The sequence below is a fragment of the Rattus norvegicus genome, chromosome 16 (assembly GCF_021556685.1).
Source record: "Rattus norvegicus strain SHRSP/BbbUtx chromosome 16, alternate assembly SHRSP_T2T, whole genome shotgun sequence".
NCBI classification, from domain to species: Eukaryota; Metazoa; Chordata; class Mammalia; order Rodentia; family Muridae; genus Rattus; species Rattus norvegicus.
Genome location: NC_141549.1, coordinates 34,177,271 through 34,191,830, shown reverse-complemented (window position 1 = coordinate 34,191,830; position 14,560 = coordinate 34,177,271). Strand labels below are relative to the sequence as shown.

The 14,560-nt window shown below is 40.3% G+C and overlaps 2 protein-coding genes across 15 annotated transcripts in view; one reads left to right on the top strand and one right to left on the bottom strand.

Moving 5' to 3' along the window:
* The window catches only part of Erich1 (glutamate-rich 1), a gene marked incomplete at its 5' end in the record, with an annotated part of 52,793,804 nt that overhangs the window by 49,472,533 nt on the left and 3,306,711 nt on the right, over positions 1-14,560 (bottom strand).
* The window catches only part of LOC134478918 (probable ATP-dependent RNA helicase DDX60), a 123,398-nt gene that overhangs the window by 65,894 nt on the left and 42,944 nt on the right, over positions 1-14,560 (top strand). For 14 of the 15 annotated variants that reach the window (XR_015640294.1, XR_015640292.1, XR_015640293.1 and 11 more), the window contains 4 exons: positions 1,342-1,457; positions 10,410-10,552; positions 10,672-10,781; positions 13,930-14,034. Coding sequence is in view for 11 of the 15 variants with exons in the window: in XM_087589521.1 (XP_087445647.1) it covers positions 1,342-1,457; positions 10,410-10,552; positions 10,672-10,781; positions 13,930-14,034 (474 nt within the window). In the remaining 4 variants the exon portion in view is untranslated. Of the gene's footprint in view, positions 1-1,341; positions 1,458-6,189; positions 6,339-6,883; positions 7,377-10,409; positions 10,553-10,671; positions 10,782-13,929; positions 14,035-14,560 lie in introns of those variants that run through there. The other variant, XR_015640295.1, reaches the window with a different exon arrangement.

Here is a 14,560-nt window from a genome sequence, read left to right as displayed (position 1 = left end):
ATAAAGCCATACCTGCATGTAGGTAAAACATTCATACCTATGAAAATTTAAAACTTTGAAAGTACAAGGCAATCTATCATACCTAGTTTTAGCTTGGCTACCAAACTCTTTAATGATATAACACTGAACACCTCGATTGTTCCAATTATGTTTATATGAGGGAAACCACTAAAGGATTTGAAGGTTAGCATCTATTCTGCCAGAGTCAGGTAAAATTGTTAAATATTGCAAAGCTTAAAGTTAATATTTAGCAGGTTAGCCACTTGACCAAGACGAAGTCAGATGGGCAGAAGAAAATATGTATATACAACTCTCGGCACATATCTGGAAAACTGCCTAATTGATATCTTTCAGGTGTCAAATGTAGCTTGTTTATTTAAGATCATGTCCAAGAATCTTTCTTGTATCTTAACTTGCCCATGCATTCATTTATTCAGTCTCCTTTGAGAAATGCTGCCCTAGAGATAGGCTTGGTGTCAATGCTAGAATAATGCAGATTGGAAGACACAGATGAAGCGAGAAAGATTAGATAAGGCAGATAAAACACAAATGCTTATAAATTGACATTAGTGCTTCCAGTGAGATCCAGAGTGTCAATCAAAATTGCAACAGTGGCAGAAGGCAGGCTTGAGGACCACTCGGAATGGATACTCTGGAAATCTTTGAAAACTAGTGACAGCGAGATGGGCTTCACAGATTAAGAGGCTGTGGTTTTATTTGTTGGCTTTTAATTTTGTTGGTGAGAATATTTATACAGGAGACACAGCCATGTGAAAGCTCTGGGGCAGGAAGTGTGTGTGCTGAGGAACAGAGAAATGGCTGATGTGTATGGGTCTCAGTAAGACTGGGGATGGGTGACTTCGGATGCAGCTGGGCAGACATGGACCAACTGTGCCAAGCGTTATGGATCCCATTAAATGCTCAAATTTATTCTACAATCAATGGGAAACTGTTGACTAGTGACTCAACTAGATATAGCTTGTCTTTGAAGCATATCATTTTGTCTGTGACATCAAGAGTATAGATGTCCAGTTAAGGCAGTGGTCACAAAGGTTTTGAATTGTGATTGAGATGCAGAAGGCCTTATCGGCAGTAGACATGGCAAGGAATACATATGTCTGAAAGACAGTGGAAACAAAATAAAAGGAGTCCCAGGTGACTGGTCAAAAATATTAAGGGAAATTCAAATGCCAAGATGCCTTACATCTTTTTTTTCCCAATAATTATTTAAGCTTGCATGGTCCATTAAAGGTGATTAAAAAATACTCATGACCAGTTTAAGATTCCATATGTTACTTTCATTTGCCATTCTTAAAACTAACTCATTCTTTTCTCTTATAGGTCCATTGTATTGGTGGAGAAATTAGAGCAGAAATCTGGGAGCATCTCCTTGTCATGATCCGATGTCCCTTTTTGGCCCTTTCAGCTACCATTAGTAACCCTCAGCATCTCACTGAGTATGACTTTGGTTCCATTTTGGATCTATTTTGAAAGTCTCAATTTCATACATCCTTTATGGCTTATTTATTTGTATTTGATGCACTAGTATTTCTATTGTCATCCCTAGATAATAGTACTTTTACTGTTATATTAATTTTTAAACATGAAAGTCAAGGCACAGAAATATTAAAGATTCATGTAGGATTCAGAGTTAATAGTGAGGCAGCTAGAATTTTATTTCAGGTTATGTGACTCTGGAAGTAATTCCCTTATGTGAAAATTTTAAGACAGGCAAAATTTTCTTTTTGATTATTTAATTAAATAAATAACAATAAATTTGGTTATTTAATTTCATGTAGCTTATGTTTATTTTCTGCTTAACTAGTATGAGTTAATTTGTATTGATGTGACCAAAATATACCTTCAGAGAGTTATACCTTTATTTAGATTTATGGTTTTATTTTATTTTTTTTTTTAGTAACTTGAGTATTTCTTATTTACATTTCGAATATTATTGCCTTTCCTGGTTTCCGGGCCAACATCCCCCTAATCCCTCCCCCTCCCCTTCTTTATGGGTGTTCCCCTCCCCATCCTCCCCCCATTGCCGCCCTTCCCCCAACAATAACATTCACTGGCGGTTCAATCTTAGCAGGACCAAGGGCTTCCCCTTCCACTGGTGATCTTACTAGGATATTCATTGCTACCTATGAGGTCAGAGTCCAGGGTCAGTCCATGTATAGTCTTTAGGTAGTGGCTTAGTCCCTGGAAGCTCTGGTTGCTTGGCATTGTTGTTCATAAGGGGTCTCGAGCCCCTTCAAGATCTTCCAGTTCTTTCTCTGATTCCTTCAACGGGGGTCCTATTTTCAGTTCAGTGGTTTGCTGCTGGCATTCGCCACTGTATTTGCTGTATTCTGGCTGTGTCTCTCAGGAGCGATCTACATCCGGCTCCTGTCGGCCTGTACTTCTTTGCTTCATCCACCTTGTCTAATTGGATGGCTGTATATGTATGGGCCACATGTGGGGCAGGCTCTGAATGGGTATTCCTTCTGTGTCTGTTTTAATCTTTGCCTCTCTATTCCCTGCCAAGGGTATTCTTGTTCCCCTTTTAAAGAAGGAGTGAAGCATTTATATTTTGATCATCCATCTTGAGTTTCATGTGTTCTATGCATTTAGGGTAATTCAAGCATTTGGGCTAATAGGCACTTATCAATGAGTGCATACCATGTGTGTTTTTCTGTGATTGGGTTACCTCACTCAGGATGATATTTTCCAGTTCCAACCATTTGCCTATGAATTTCATAAAGGCATTGTTTTTGATAGCTGAGTAATATTCCATTGTGTAGATGTAACATATTTTCTGTATCTATTTCTCTGTAGAAGGGCATCTGGGTTATTTCCATCTTCTGGCTATTATAAATAAGGCTACTATGAACATAGTGGAGCACGTGTCTTTTTTATATGTTGGGGCATCTTGTGGGTATATGCCCAAGAGAGGTATAGCTGGATCCTCAGGCAGTTCAATGTCCAATTTTCTGAGGAACCTCCAGACTGATTTCCAGAATGGTTCCACCAGTCTGCAATCCCACCAACAATGGAGGAGTGTTCCTCTTTCTCTGCATCCTCGCCAGCACTAGTTGTCACCTGAGTTTTTGATCTTAGCCATTCTCACTGGTGTGAGGTGAAATCTCAGGGTTGTTTTGATTTGCATTTCCCTTATGACTAAAGATGTTGAACATTTCTTTAGGTGTTTCTCAGCCATTCGGCATTCCTCAGCTGTGAATTCTTTGTTTAGCTCTGAACCCTATTTTTTAGTAGGGTTATTTGTCTCCCTGCGGTCTAACTTCTTGAGTTCTTTGTATATTTTGGATATAAGCCCTCTATCTGTTGTAGGATTGGTAAAGATCTTTTCCCAATCTGTTGGTTGCCGTTTTGTCCTAACCACAGTGTCCTTTGCTGCCTTACAGAAGCTTTGCAGTTTTATGAGATCCCATTTGTCGATTCTTGATCTTAGAGCATAAGCCATTGGTGTTTTGTTCAGGCAATTTTTTCCAGTGCCCATGTGTTCGAGATGCTGCCCTAGTTTTTTTTCTATTAGTTTGAGTGTATCTGGTTTGATGTGGAGGTCCTTGATCCACTTGGACTTAAGCTTTGTACAGGGTGATAGGCATGGATAGATCTGCATTCTTCTACATGTTGACCTCCAGTTGAACCAGCACCATTTGCTGAAAATGCTATCTTTTTTCCATTGGATGGTTTTGGCTCCTTTGTCAAAAATCAAGTGCCCATAGGTGTGTGGGTTCATTTCTGGGTCTTCAATTATGTTCCACTGGTGTATCTGTTTATCTCTGTACCAATACCATGCAGTTTTTATCACTCTGTATTGCTCTGTAATACTGCTTGAGTTCAGGGATAGTGATTCCCCCTGAAGTCCTTTTATTGTTGAGGATAGTTTTAGCTATCCTGGGTTTTTTGTTATTCCAGATGAATTTGCAAATTGTTCTGTCTAACTCTTTGAAGAATTGGATGGGGAAGAATTTGAAGTATTTTGATGGGGATTGCATTGAATCTGTAGATTGCTTTTGGTAAAATGGCCATTTTTACTATATTAATCCTTCCAATCCATGAGCATGGGAGATCTTTCCATCTTCTGAGGTCTTCTTCAATTTCTTTCTTCAGAGTCTTGAAGTTCTTATTGTACAAATCTTTTACTTGCTTGGTTAAAGTCACACCGAGGGACTTTATATTGTTTGGATCTATTATGAAGGGTGTCGTTTCCCTAATTTCTTTCTCGGCTTGTTTCTCTTTTGTGTAGAGGAAGGCTACTGATTTATTTGAGTTAATTTTATACCCAGCCACTTTGCTGAAGTTGTTTATCAGCTTTAGTAGTTCTTTGGTGGAACTTTTGGGATAACTTAAATATATTATCATATCATCTGCAAATAGTGATGTTTTGACTTTTTCTTTTCTAATCTGTATCCCTTTGATCTCCTTTTGTTGTCTGAATGCTCTGGGTAGAACTTCAAGAACTAAATTGAATAAGTAGGGAGAGAGTGGGCAGCCTTGTTTAGTCCCTGATTTTAGTGGGATTGCTTCACATTTCTCTCCATTTGGTTTAATGTTAGCAACTGGTTTGCTTTATATAGCTTTTACTATGTTTAGGTATGGGCCTTGAATTCCTATTCTTTCCAGGACTTTTATCATGAAGGGGTGTTGAATTTTGTCAAATGCTTTCTCAGCATCTAATGAAATGATCATGTGGTTTTGTTCTTTCAGTTTGTTTATATAATGGATCACGTTGATGGTTTTCTGTATATTAAACCATCCCTGCATGCCTGGGATGATGCCTACTTGATCATGGTGGATGATTGTTTTGATGTGCTCTAGGATTCGGTTTGCCAGAATTTTATTGAGTATCTTTGTGTCAATATTCATAAGGGAAATTTGTCTGAAGTTCTCTTTCTTTGTTGGGTCTTTGTGTGGTTTAGGTATAAGAGTAATTGTGGCTTCATAGAAGGAATTCGGTAGTGCTCCATCTGTTTCAATTTTGTGGAATAGTTTGAATAGTATTGGTATGAGGTCTTCTATGAAGGTCTGGTAGAATTCTGCACTAAACCCGTCTGGACCTGGGCTCTTTTTGGTTGGGAGACCTTTAATGACTGCTTCTATTTCCTTAGGAGTTACGGGGTTGTTTAACTGGTTTATCTGTTCCTGATTTAACTTCGGTACCTGGTATCTGTCTAGGAAATTGTTCATTTCCTGCAGATTTTCAAGTTTTGTTGAATATAGGCTTTTATAGTAAGATCTGATGATTTTTTGAATTTCCTCTGAATCTGTAGTTATGTCTCCCTGTTCATTTCTGATTTTGTTAATTTGGACACACTCTCTGTGTCCTCTCGTTAGTCTGGCTAATAAGGGTTTATCTATCTTGTTGATTTTCTTAAAGAACCAACTTTTGGTTCTGTTGATTCTTTCTATGGTCCTTTTTGTTTCTACTTCTACTCAGGCTGATTTTATCTCTGAGTTTGATTATTTCCTGCCTTCTACTCCTCCTGGGTGTATTTGCTTCTTTTTGTTCTAGAGCTTTTTGGTGTGCTGTCAAGCTGCTGACATATGCTGTTTCTTTCTGCAGGCACTCAGCGCTATGAGTTTTCCTCTTAGCACAGCTTTCATTGTGTCCCATAAGTTTGGGTATGTTGTACCTTCATTTTCATTGAATTCTAAGAAGTCTTTAATTTCTTTCTTTATTTCTTCCTTGACCAGGTTATCATTGAGTTGAGCATTGTTCAACTTCCATGTATATGTGGGCGTTCTTCCCTTATTATTATTGAAGACCAGCTTTAGGCCATGGTGGTCTGATAGCACGCATGGGATTATTTCTATCTTTCTGTACCTGTTGAGACCCGTATTTTGACCAATTATATGATCAATTTTGGAGAAAGTACCATGAGGAGCTGAGAAGAATGTATATCCTTTTGCTTTAGGGTAGAATGTTCTATAAATATCTGTTAAGTCCATTTGGTTCATGACTCCTCTTAGTCTGTGTCACAGACTAAGCCACAGAACTTTTTTTTTTTTGTGCTATGGAATACCATTTATTTATAGGAATCAGGCTCCATACAATCATGGCAGAGGCTAGGGAAGTAGGGTGTGGGAGAAAACATTTGAGGGAAAAGAGCAAAGTCATTATTCATCAGGAATCACTAAGGGAAGTTACTGGGATTGATTGGGGGGGTGTTGCTTCTGTTTCAGAGAGTGAGCCTGATTCATGGTGGTTTAGCAGGATAAGAAAGCAAGAAAAGTAGAGGATGAAGAAAAAGAAATCAAGAATCACAAAGTTTAATGGAACCAGTGAGGATTATCCTGTCTGGGGCTCACTGCCTTGAACCTGGATGACAGAGGTAACATACAGAAGGTTCTAATTCCCTTCTCACTGAGCTGGAAAGAAACCTGGCCCTGGATTCAGGAAAGCTGAGGGAAAGAGATCCAGTGAGAGCTGATGTTATAGCTATCTGTGTTTGGCATCATCACTGGAGACTAACAGGGCGAGGTACCAGGTCAGCAACAGTGTGTGTGAACTGCAGCAGTGCCTGGTACCTGGCATAAATCTTCAAGGTGTAACAGCTGATGCTCCAATTCTGCCTTCCAGATCTCACTGGGTTTTACTTTGACCACCCCTAACCTAGAACTGTAGCATACTCATGAGGCTATCAGTCCATACAACAGTGGACAGATCTAGAGGGAAAAATGTAGGAAATGTAGCTTAGCTTTGGGTACAGTAACTTGCCCTGGGAGCACTCCCATCTCAGGAAATGGCAGCTTTATCATGCTAGTTGCTCAGGTCTAAAAGCTAGGAGTTGTAGAAAAATACATTTCTCTAAGAACTCTAAGGTGAAAGAAAATATTTGGCTGTTCCATAAATCACTTTGGTTATTTTCTGTCCCAGAAAAGGATGATGGACCCAAAGGAAATGAGTTCTATAAAATGTGTTCACCATTTTCTTGATCAGAGGTATGCTTTTCCAGCTTCGAAACTTTCCACAGAAGATTAAAAGTTGAGCTCAGAGCCTGAGTTGGTTTTTCCTTCCAACGCTTTCCTTAAATGGAAGGAAAGACCATGAGCCATGTGGAATGTGGAATGGTGGGATGAAATAGGTCAGCTGGCCAGACCCGCAGTCTATGGCAAGACGGCACTCCTGGATAACCAGCACATGAACAAACAGGAAACCAAGTTGTTACATCTTCTTCCCTGAGCCTGAAGATCAGCTGCCACTTTCCAGCCATTTCTTTTTTGGTGGTTTTTCTGATAGGGTGATACTCCAAGGGCAAGAGACTGCCCTGAGTAACGGCTCTTGACTGTTGAGAAACTTGACATTATTTCAGAGCAGCAGAATCCAGGGCACTTAAAGAGGACAGTTCGGCAGTGGCCTAGTGTTGGGGGTGAGTTTATGTAGAATGCAGGTGCACACACACACACACCTCTTTTCTTCAGGGTATATGGCAAGTCGCCAAGACCCCCGATCATCAAAGTAAGTTCTTTTCTATATTACAGTACATAAAACAACAGAGAAGAGGATGCTTTCAGAGAGAGAGAGAGAGAGAGAGAGAGAGAGAGAGAGAGAGAGAGAGAGAGCAAGAGGGATTGAAAGGTAGGGCATTCATAGTGCAGAAAGTTCTGTGGCTAAGTCTATGTCGGTGTTTAATTTCTGTTTCCATGATCTGTCCATTGATGAGAGTGGGGTGTTAAAATCTCCTACTATTATTGTGTGAGGTGCAATGTGTGTTTTGAGCTTTAGTAAGGTTCCTTTTACATATGTAGGTGCCCTTGTATTTGGGGTATAGATATTTAGGATTGAGAGTTCATCTTGGTTGATTTTTCCTTTGATGAATATGAAGTGTCCTTCCTTATCTTTTTTGATGACTTTTAGTTGAAAATTGATTTTATTTGATATTAGAATGGCTACTCCAGCTTGCTTTTTCCGACCATTAGCTTGGAAAGTTGTTTTCCAGCCTTCCACACTTCCAGGTAGTGTCTGTCTTTGTCTCTGAGGTGTGTTTCCTGTAGGCTGCAGAATGCAGGGTCCTCATTGCTTATCCAGTTTGTTAATCTATACCTTTTTATTGGGGAGTTGAGACCATTGATGTTGAGAGATATTAAGGAATAGTGATTATTGCTTCCTGTTATATTCATATTTGGATGTGGTTATGTTTGTGTGCTTTTCTTCTCTTTGTTTTGTTGCCAAGATGATTAGTTTCTTGCTTTTTCTAGGGTGTAGCTTGCCTCCTTATGTTGGGTTTTACCATTTATTATCCTTTGTAGTGCTGGATTTGTAGAAAGATGTTGTGTAAATTTGGTTTTGTCATGGAATATCTTGGTTTCTCCATCTATGTTAATTGAGAGTTTTGCAGGATACAGTAACCTGGGCTGGCATTTGTATTCTCTTAGGGTCTGTATGGCATCTGTCCAGGATCTTCTGGCTTTCATAGTCTCTGGCAAAAAGTCTGGTGTGATTCCAATAGGTCTGCCTTTATATGTTACTTGACCTTTTTCCCTTACTGCTTTTAATATTCTTTCTTTATTTTGTGCATTTGGTGTTTTGACTATTATGTGACGGGAGGTGTTTCTTTTCTGGTCCAATCTATTTGGAGTTCCGTAGGCTTCTTGTATGCCTATGGGCATCTCTTTTTTTAGGTTAGGGAAGTTTTCTTCTATGATTTTGTTGAATATATTTACTGGTCCTTTGATCTGGGAGTCTTCACTCTCTGCTATACCTATTATCCTTAGGTTTGATCTTCTCATTGAGTCCTGGATTTCCTGTATGTTTTGGACCAGTAGCCTTTTCTGCTTTACATTATCTTTGACAATTGAGTCAATGATTTCTATGGAATCTTCTGCTCCTGAGATTCTCTCTTCCATCTCTTGTATTCTGTTGGTGAAGCTCATATCTATGGCTCCCTGTCTCTTCCTTTGGTTTTCTATATCCAGGGTTGTTTCCATGTGTTCTTTCTTGATTGCTTCGATTTCCATTTTTAATTCCTTCAATTGTTTGATTGTGTTTTCCTGGAATTCTTTCAGGGATTTTTGTGATTCCTCTCTATAGGCTCCTACTTGTTTATTTATGTTTTCCTGGAATTCTTTCAGGGATTTTTGTGATTCCTCTCTGTAGGCTTCTACTTGTTTATTTATGTTTTCCTGTGTTTCTCTAAGGGAGTTCTTCATGTCTTTCTTGAAATCCTCCAGCATCATGATCAAATACTATTTTGAAACTAGATCTTGCTTTTCTGGTGTGTTTGGATATTCCGTGTTTGTTTTGTTGGGAGAATTGGGCTCCAATGATGCCATGTAGTCTTGGTTTCTGTTGCTTGGGTTCCTGTGCTTGCCTCTCGCCATCAGATTATCTCTAGTGTTAGTTTGTTCTGCTATTTCTGACAGTGGCTAGACTGTCGTATAAGCCTGTGTGTCAGGAGTGCTGTAGACCTCTTTTCCTGTTTTCTTTCAGCCAGTTTTGGGGACAGAGTGTTCTGCTTTCGGGCGTGTAGTTTTTCCTATCTACAGGTCTTCAGCTGTTCCTGTGGGCCTGTGTCTTGAGTTCACCAGGCAGGTCACTCGCAGCAGAAAATTTGCTCTTACTTGTGGTCCCGAGGCTCAAGTTTGCTCGTGGGGTGTTGCTTATGAGCTCTCCGAGGGGGCAGCAACCAGGAAGATCTGCGCCAACCTTTCCGGGAGCTTCCGTGCACCAGGGTTCCAGATGGCGTTTGGTGTTTTCCTCTGGCGTCAGAGATGTGTGCAGAGTGCAGTCTCTTCTGGTTTCCCAGGCGTGTCTGCCTCTCTGAAGGTTTAGCTCTCCCTCCCATGGGATTTGGGTGCAGAGAACTGTTTATCTGGTCGGTCCCTTCAGGTTCCAGTGGTGTCTCAGGCGCAGTGGATTTCCTGCTCCTGTGCCCTTATCCAAGGGAACCCAGAGGCCGTATACAGTTTCCTCTTGGGCCAGAGATGTGGGCAGGGGTGGGCAGTGTTGGTGGTCTCTTCTGCTCTGCAGTCTCAGGAGTGCCCACCTGTTGTGGTGGTGAGCTCTCTCTCCCACGGGGTTTGGGAGCAGTGAGCTGGAGGCAGGGAGCTCCTAGATTTATGGTTTTAGAAAGATTTCTACTCATCAGAGTGGGGAAGGCAGGGATGAGAAGATTCATTCGTGGAAGTGGGAGCCTGGGGGGGAGCTTGTTCACATGGCAACAGACAAGAAATAGAGAGCACAGGTAAGAAACAATGGCGAGTATAAACTTTGCAATGGCTCATATTGATTGTCATTTACAAAGTTCCATTGCTAGTGGTTGACCTGTGCTATGCCATTCCCACTTTTTAATGGCTCCACAGAGTTCAAAGTAATACCAAAGACTGGGGACCACACACTCAAAACATGAAATGTCATAGCTATTGCTGGTTAAAATCAGAAATATTGTCTGTTTTCCCTTAAGGTGGCTCCAGTCAGTAAAGAGGTACTGGAAACAAATAGACAGTACCATGGAACAAGGATCTGTTTCCCAAAGAAATGCTGCCACGTGTAGCAGCTATCACAAAGACCGAGTGCAAGCCAGACAGTCCTACAAAGTTAGACTTGGTATGTATGCTCTGTGTACTTCTACTGCCATGTTTTTGTTTGGTTTTGTTACTTGCTTTAAAATTAAGCTACTCACTACATCTCTGATCATTTGGACAATCTCGTTCTTCTCCTTCCAGTGCTCTATGAAGAGAGATATAATGATCTAGAGAAGTATTTGTGTTCTGTGAGACAGGGCGATGTTTGCTTTGATCATTTTCACCCATGCGCTGCACTAACCACAGATCACGTAAGTAGCAATGGCTTTCACAGCTGTTCCAAGTAACGGCATTGTTTGGCTTATAACCAAGAATATAATACTATGCAGAATGAAGCCAGAGCGCAGCCTGATGCTGGAATGCAGAGGAAACACTACAAGTTGGATTTTCTAAGGAATGGAAATGTTCTATTCCTTAATTTCTCAATGTTAGGATGTTACCAGGGTCGTCAAAGCTTAAAAACTACTAAATATTTTAACTTGATGACTGTATTATTTGGGGACGTTATTTCTGCCATTTTCCATCCACCTTCTCTGTGAAGGACCTATGTCTGCATGTATCTCTTAACTAGCTCACTTCTGCACCAGTAATGAAGTGTTGAGGACAGGCTTTAATCTCTCCTCTCTGTGCACCTTTGTGTGGTTCCTGCTCATACATGAGGACAAGGCTAATGTGTATGCTCTTAAGCCAGGAACACAGGCTCTCAGTCTCTGTACCAATCAAGGTATGACCCTTTGATAGGGACTCTGCAGAGTAGAGACTTTGAAACAATGCAGCTGGGCTGCTGAGTGGTTAGAGGGGATAGTCCTTTAAATACTCCCTGCATCTATCTCTCTTTCTCCTTCCACTCCCTTGAAAGGTTCATTTAAACTCCCACTGGCCCTCAAAGTGACAGTCACTCCTTTTTCTTCCTTCCAAGACCTGAAAAATTCAACATTCTGATTCTATATTATGGTTTGTTAATTATAATTCTAGTCTTTAAAAGGCTTTATTGGACTTCTTTGAAATAGGTAAATATACAGCCCTTAACAACTAAAGTCTTCCAGGAGCTTGTCCTACTTTGCATGTGCTGAATGAATGTGTTTTACTTGGAGGCCGTCATGATACACCTCATTGGTTCCAAATGCCAAATGGTAGTGCCTTGGACCTTGATGTTTCTTTTGAAGGTCTTATCATGTGAAGCCTTATTTATAACCCTTCTGTGGCTTCCTGAACTGTTTTGTAAACTTCTCCATAGCACTTTGTGTTTAAGTGCTAGCAAAGTCTGATCACCCCTGAACGTTCACACATGTGTCTTTGAGTGTTCAGAAATAACCACTTGTAGGTGAGTTTTACATGTTTACAGTTACTAGCCACTGCTGTGTGAACTCCATTGTTTACTGGCTGTTTCTAGAGGATAGCTGATTGGAATTGCATTTTTAAAATATTTCACCCATTTCCTTTCTTTTGAGCATCACAAGAATTGTATGGTGGTGGTACTACTGCAGTTTTTCTTCGTAAGTAATAGAATTGAGACATAGACAGCCAACTCACTACTACAGTACTGAGTAAAGGATTCAGACCCACTGCTTGACTCCATGTTGATCTGAAAGATTTGCCTGCCATCTATATGAATGAGTCAGCACCATGTGGCAAGATTTGGCTGTATATTGCAATGACTTCCTAAAGTGATGAAATGAAACTGAATATGGGATTTTCTTTAATAAAGAAATCCTTTTGTTTCCTACCCGTCTTTCTTCCTTTCCTCCTTTCCCTTCCTGATCCCCTCCCCTAGTCCCACGCCCTTTCTGATATCCTCAGAATGTCAGACATTTTCAACATGATCCAGTATCTTTAAAAATGACATAGTACTTTAAAAATTATTTGTTTTGTGTAAAGTGATCAAGGCAGGTTATCTTTAAACAGTCTCTGGTTCTGTGGTGCTCCAGGTGCCTTCGCTCTCCTCTCTGCTGCTATTAATGGAGTAGCCGAAAAGCCGGAGAATAGTCCCTGTGTGTTCTAACCCTGTGTGACTTCTGAAAAGGTCATGCTGTCCTACGTCTCTTGGGACTTTTAGAACTTAGTAGCAAGGATACATAGCAAAGGCTGGCTTGGGTATTGTTACCACCACTTGTATGGCATGTACTCACATAGGCCGTTTCCTAAAGAAGTATCAAAATGAGTGGAACTTCTAAATGAGTAAATAATTCTAAACATTGTTTAGTATACTTAGACTAAATCAAAGAGCTGAGTGCTTTAAGAACTCCTCCAAACTTGACCAATTTTAGCAACATAGAAAAGGAAGAATCATCTAAGTAGCTGTTTCCTTTATGGCTATCTCAGAGAAACAATTCCCAAAGGGCAATCATGGGAGAGTACAAACAAGCTGGTCTTAACCCAACAGAAGCAAGGGATCACCAGTGAGGGACTGTCCTCGGTCTTATATGTCTTGTTTCTGGTAAATGTTTGACCTTTGTCATCAATTATCAAGCCATCTAGGCACAGCTGGTGCTGTCTGGAGAGCTGTCAGCCCCGGGAAACACTTGAAAGAAATGCTATCTCTTGCTCAGCGTGGATTGATTTTTAATGTGGTCTGTGGGAGTAGGGACACTTGCATTTGCAAAATAACATATACCATGGTACAGTGACTCAGTGTTGCTTCTCTTCCTTCTCTGCCTAGAGTGGTCCAAGTTTTAGCAGTTTGCCAGTTTGTAGTGGAAAACAACTAGATTGAATCCCATCTTGGGCCACAGAATTGTTATTCCTCGAAAGTTATGAAGTATGAACTTATTAATTGATAAAGCAGATTGGTGGGTCATGCACCAATGGTGTGCCAGGCATTTGGCCAAGACTCGTATCTATTATCTAATTGATTTTGCACAATAAATTAACGGCATGGACAGCACTAATTATTTTATTTTTAGAAACAAGAAAATTGAGCATGTTAAAAAGGGTCGGAGACTTAAGAAATCCCAAGTCTGTGACTTGAACAGAAGATTTGTGTTATAGAATTTATGGGGATTATTGGACTTGCTTTTGTTTCATTGTAGTTTGGCTGAAAAAAAAAACACTCTCAAATGATAATTCAAGGGAGAACACAGAGCTAACACTGGGAAATGGAGCAGATCTGTGTCTGCAGTTAAGAAGGCCCCAAAAAGATCTGATTTCATTTTCTAGCACTCATGCTGGTTGGTTCACAAGAACTTAGATAGCAGACCTGTGGCCCTCTTTTGTCATCTGGGGGACAGAATCTCCTGTACATACACAAAGTTTCAAAAATTCCTTTTCAAAAGACAGTAGGTGCAATGCAAACTTCATCATTTTCCCACCTTTTAATGCTCAAAGTAACCATTTCTAGTAAATGTTTTATCCTATAGATAAAATAAAATATTAAGAAGTTTGATGTTACTTTAATCGTAGATTGAAAAGTATGGATTTCCTTCTGATCTTGCCTTGTCACCCCGAGAAAGCATTCAGCTATATGACACTATGTGCCAGGTCTGGAAGAGTTGGCCTCAGGCCCAGGTAAAGAATCTTCATGGATTTTGTGCCATTTTGCTAGAGCCCACCATTGCTGGTCAGAAACACACTGTCAACACCACTTAGGTTTGGTGGGAGCAGCCTCTTAGAAGCAAAGGGGATGGGGAAGGGGATGGGAGGTGTGTTCGGAGGAGAGACCGGGGAGGGGGGCAACATTTGAAATGTAAATAAATAAAATGACCAGTAGTAAAAGACTAGCAGACATTTCCCAAAAGGAACTTTAATGGGCTAGAAATGACGTGTTATGCCAATGTCTGAAAATGGCCTATCTTTCTCTAGACACTGTGGTATCTGGGTCTCCTTTCCCATCCTGGAATCTTAGTCCTCAGTTTCTTTTCCTCTCCATTACTCTGTATCCTCAGTACTGTTTGCTCATCTCAGAGGTCTGCTTCCTCTGTCTGCTTGCCTTTGGAGAGTTCCTCTATAGTTTTATATTAAAAAAGGTTTAGGGAAGGATAAGAAGTCTAAACATCTCCAACCATAAGAGCCTATCAAACTGTCAATGAAAACT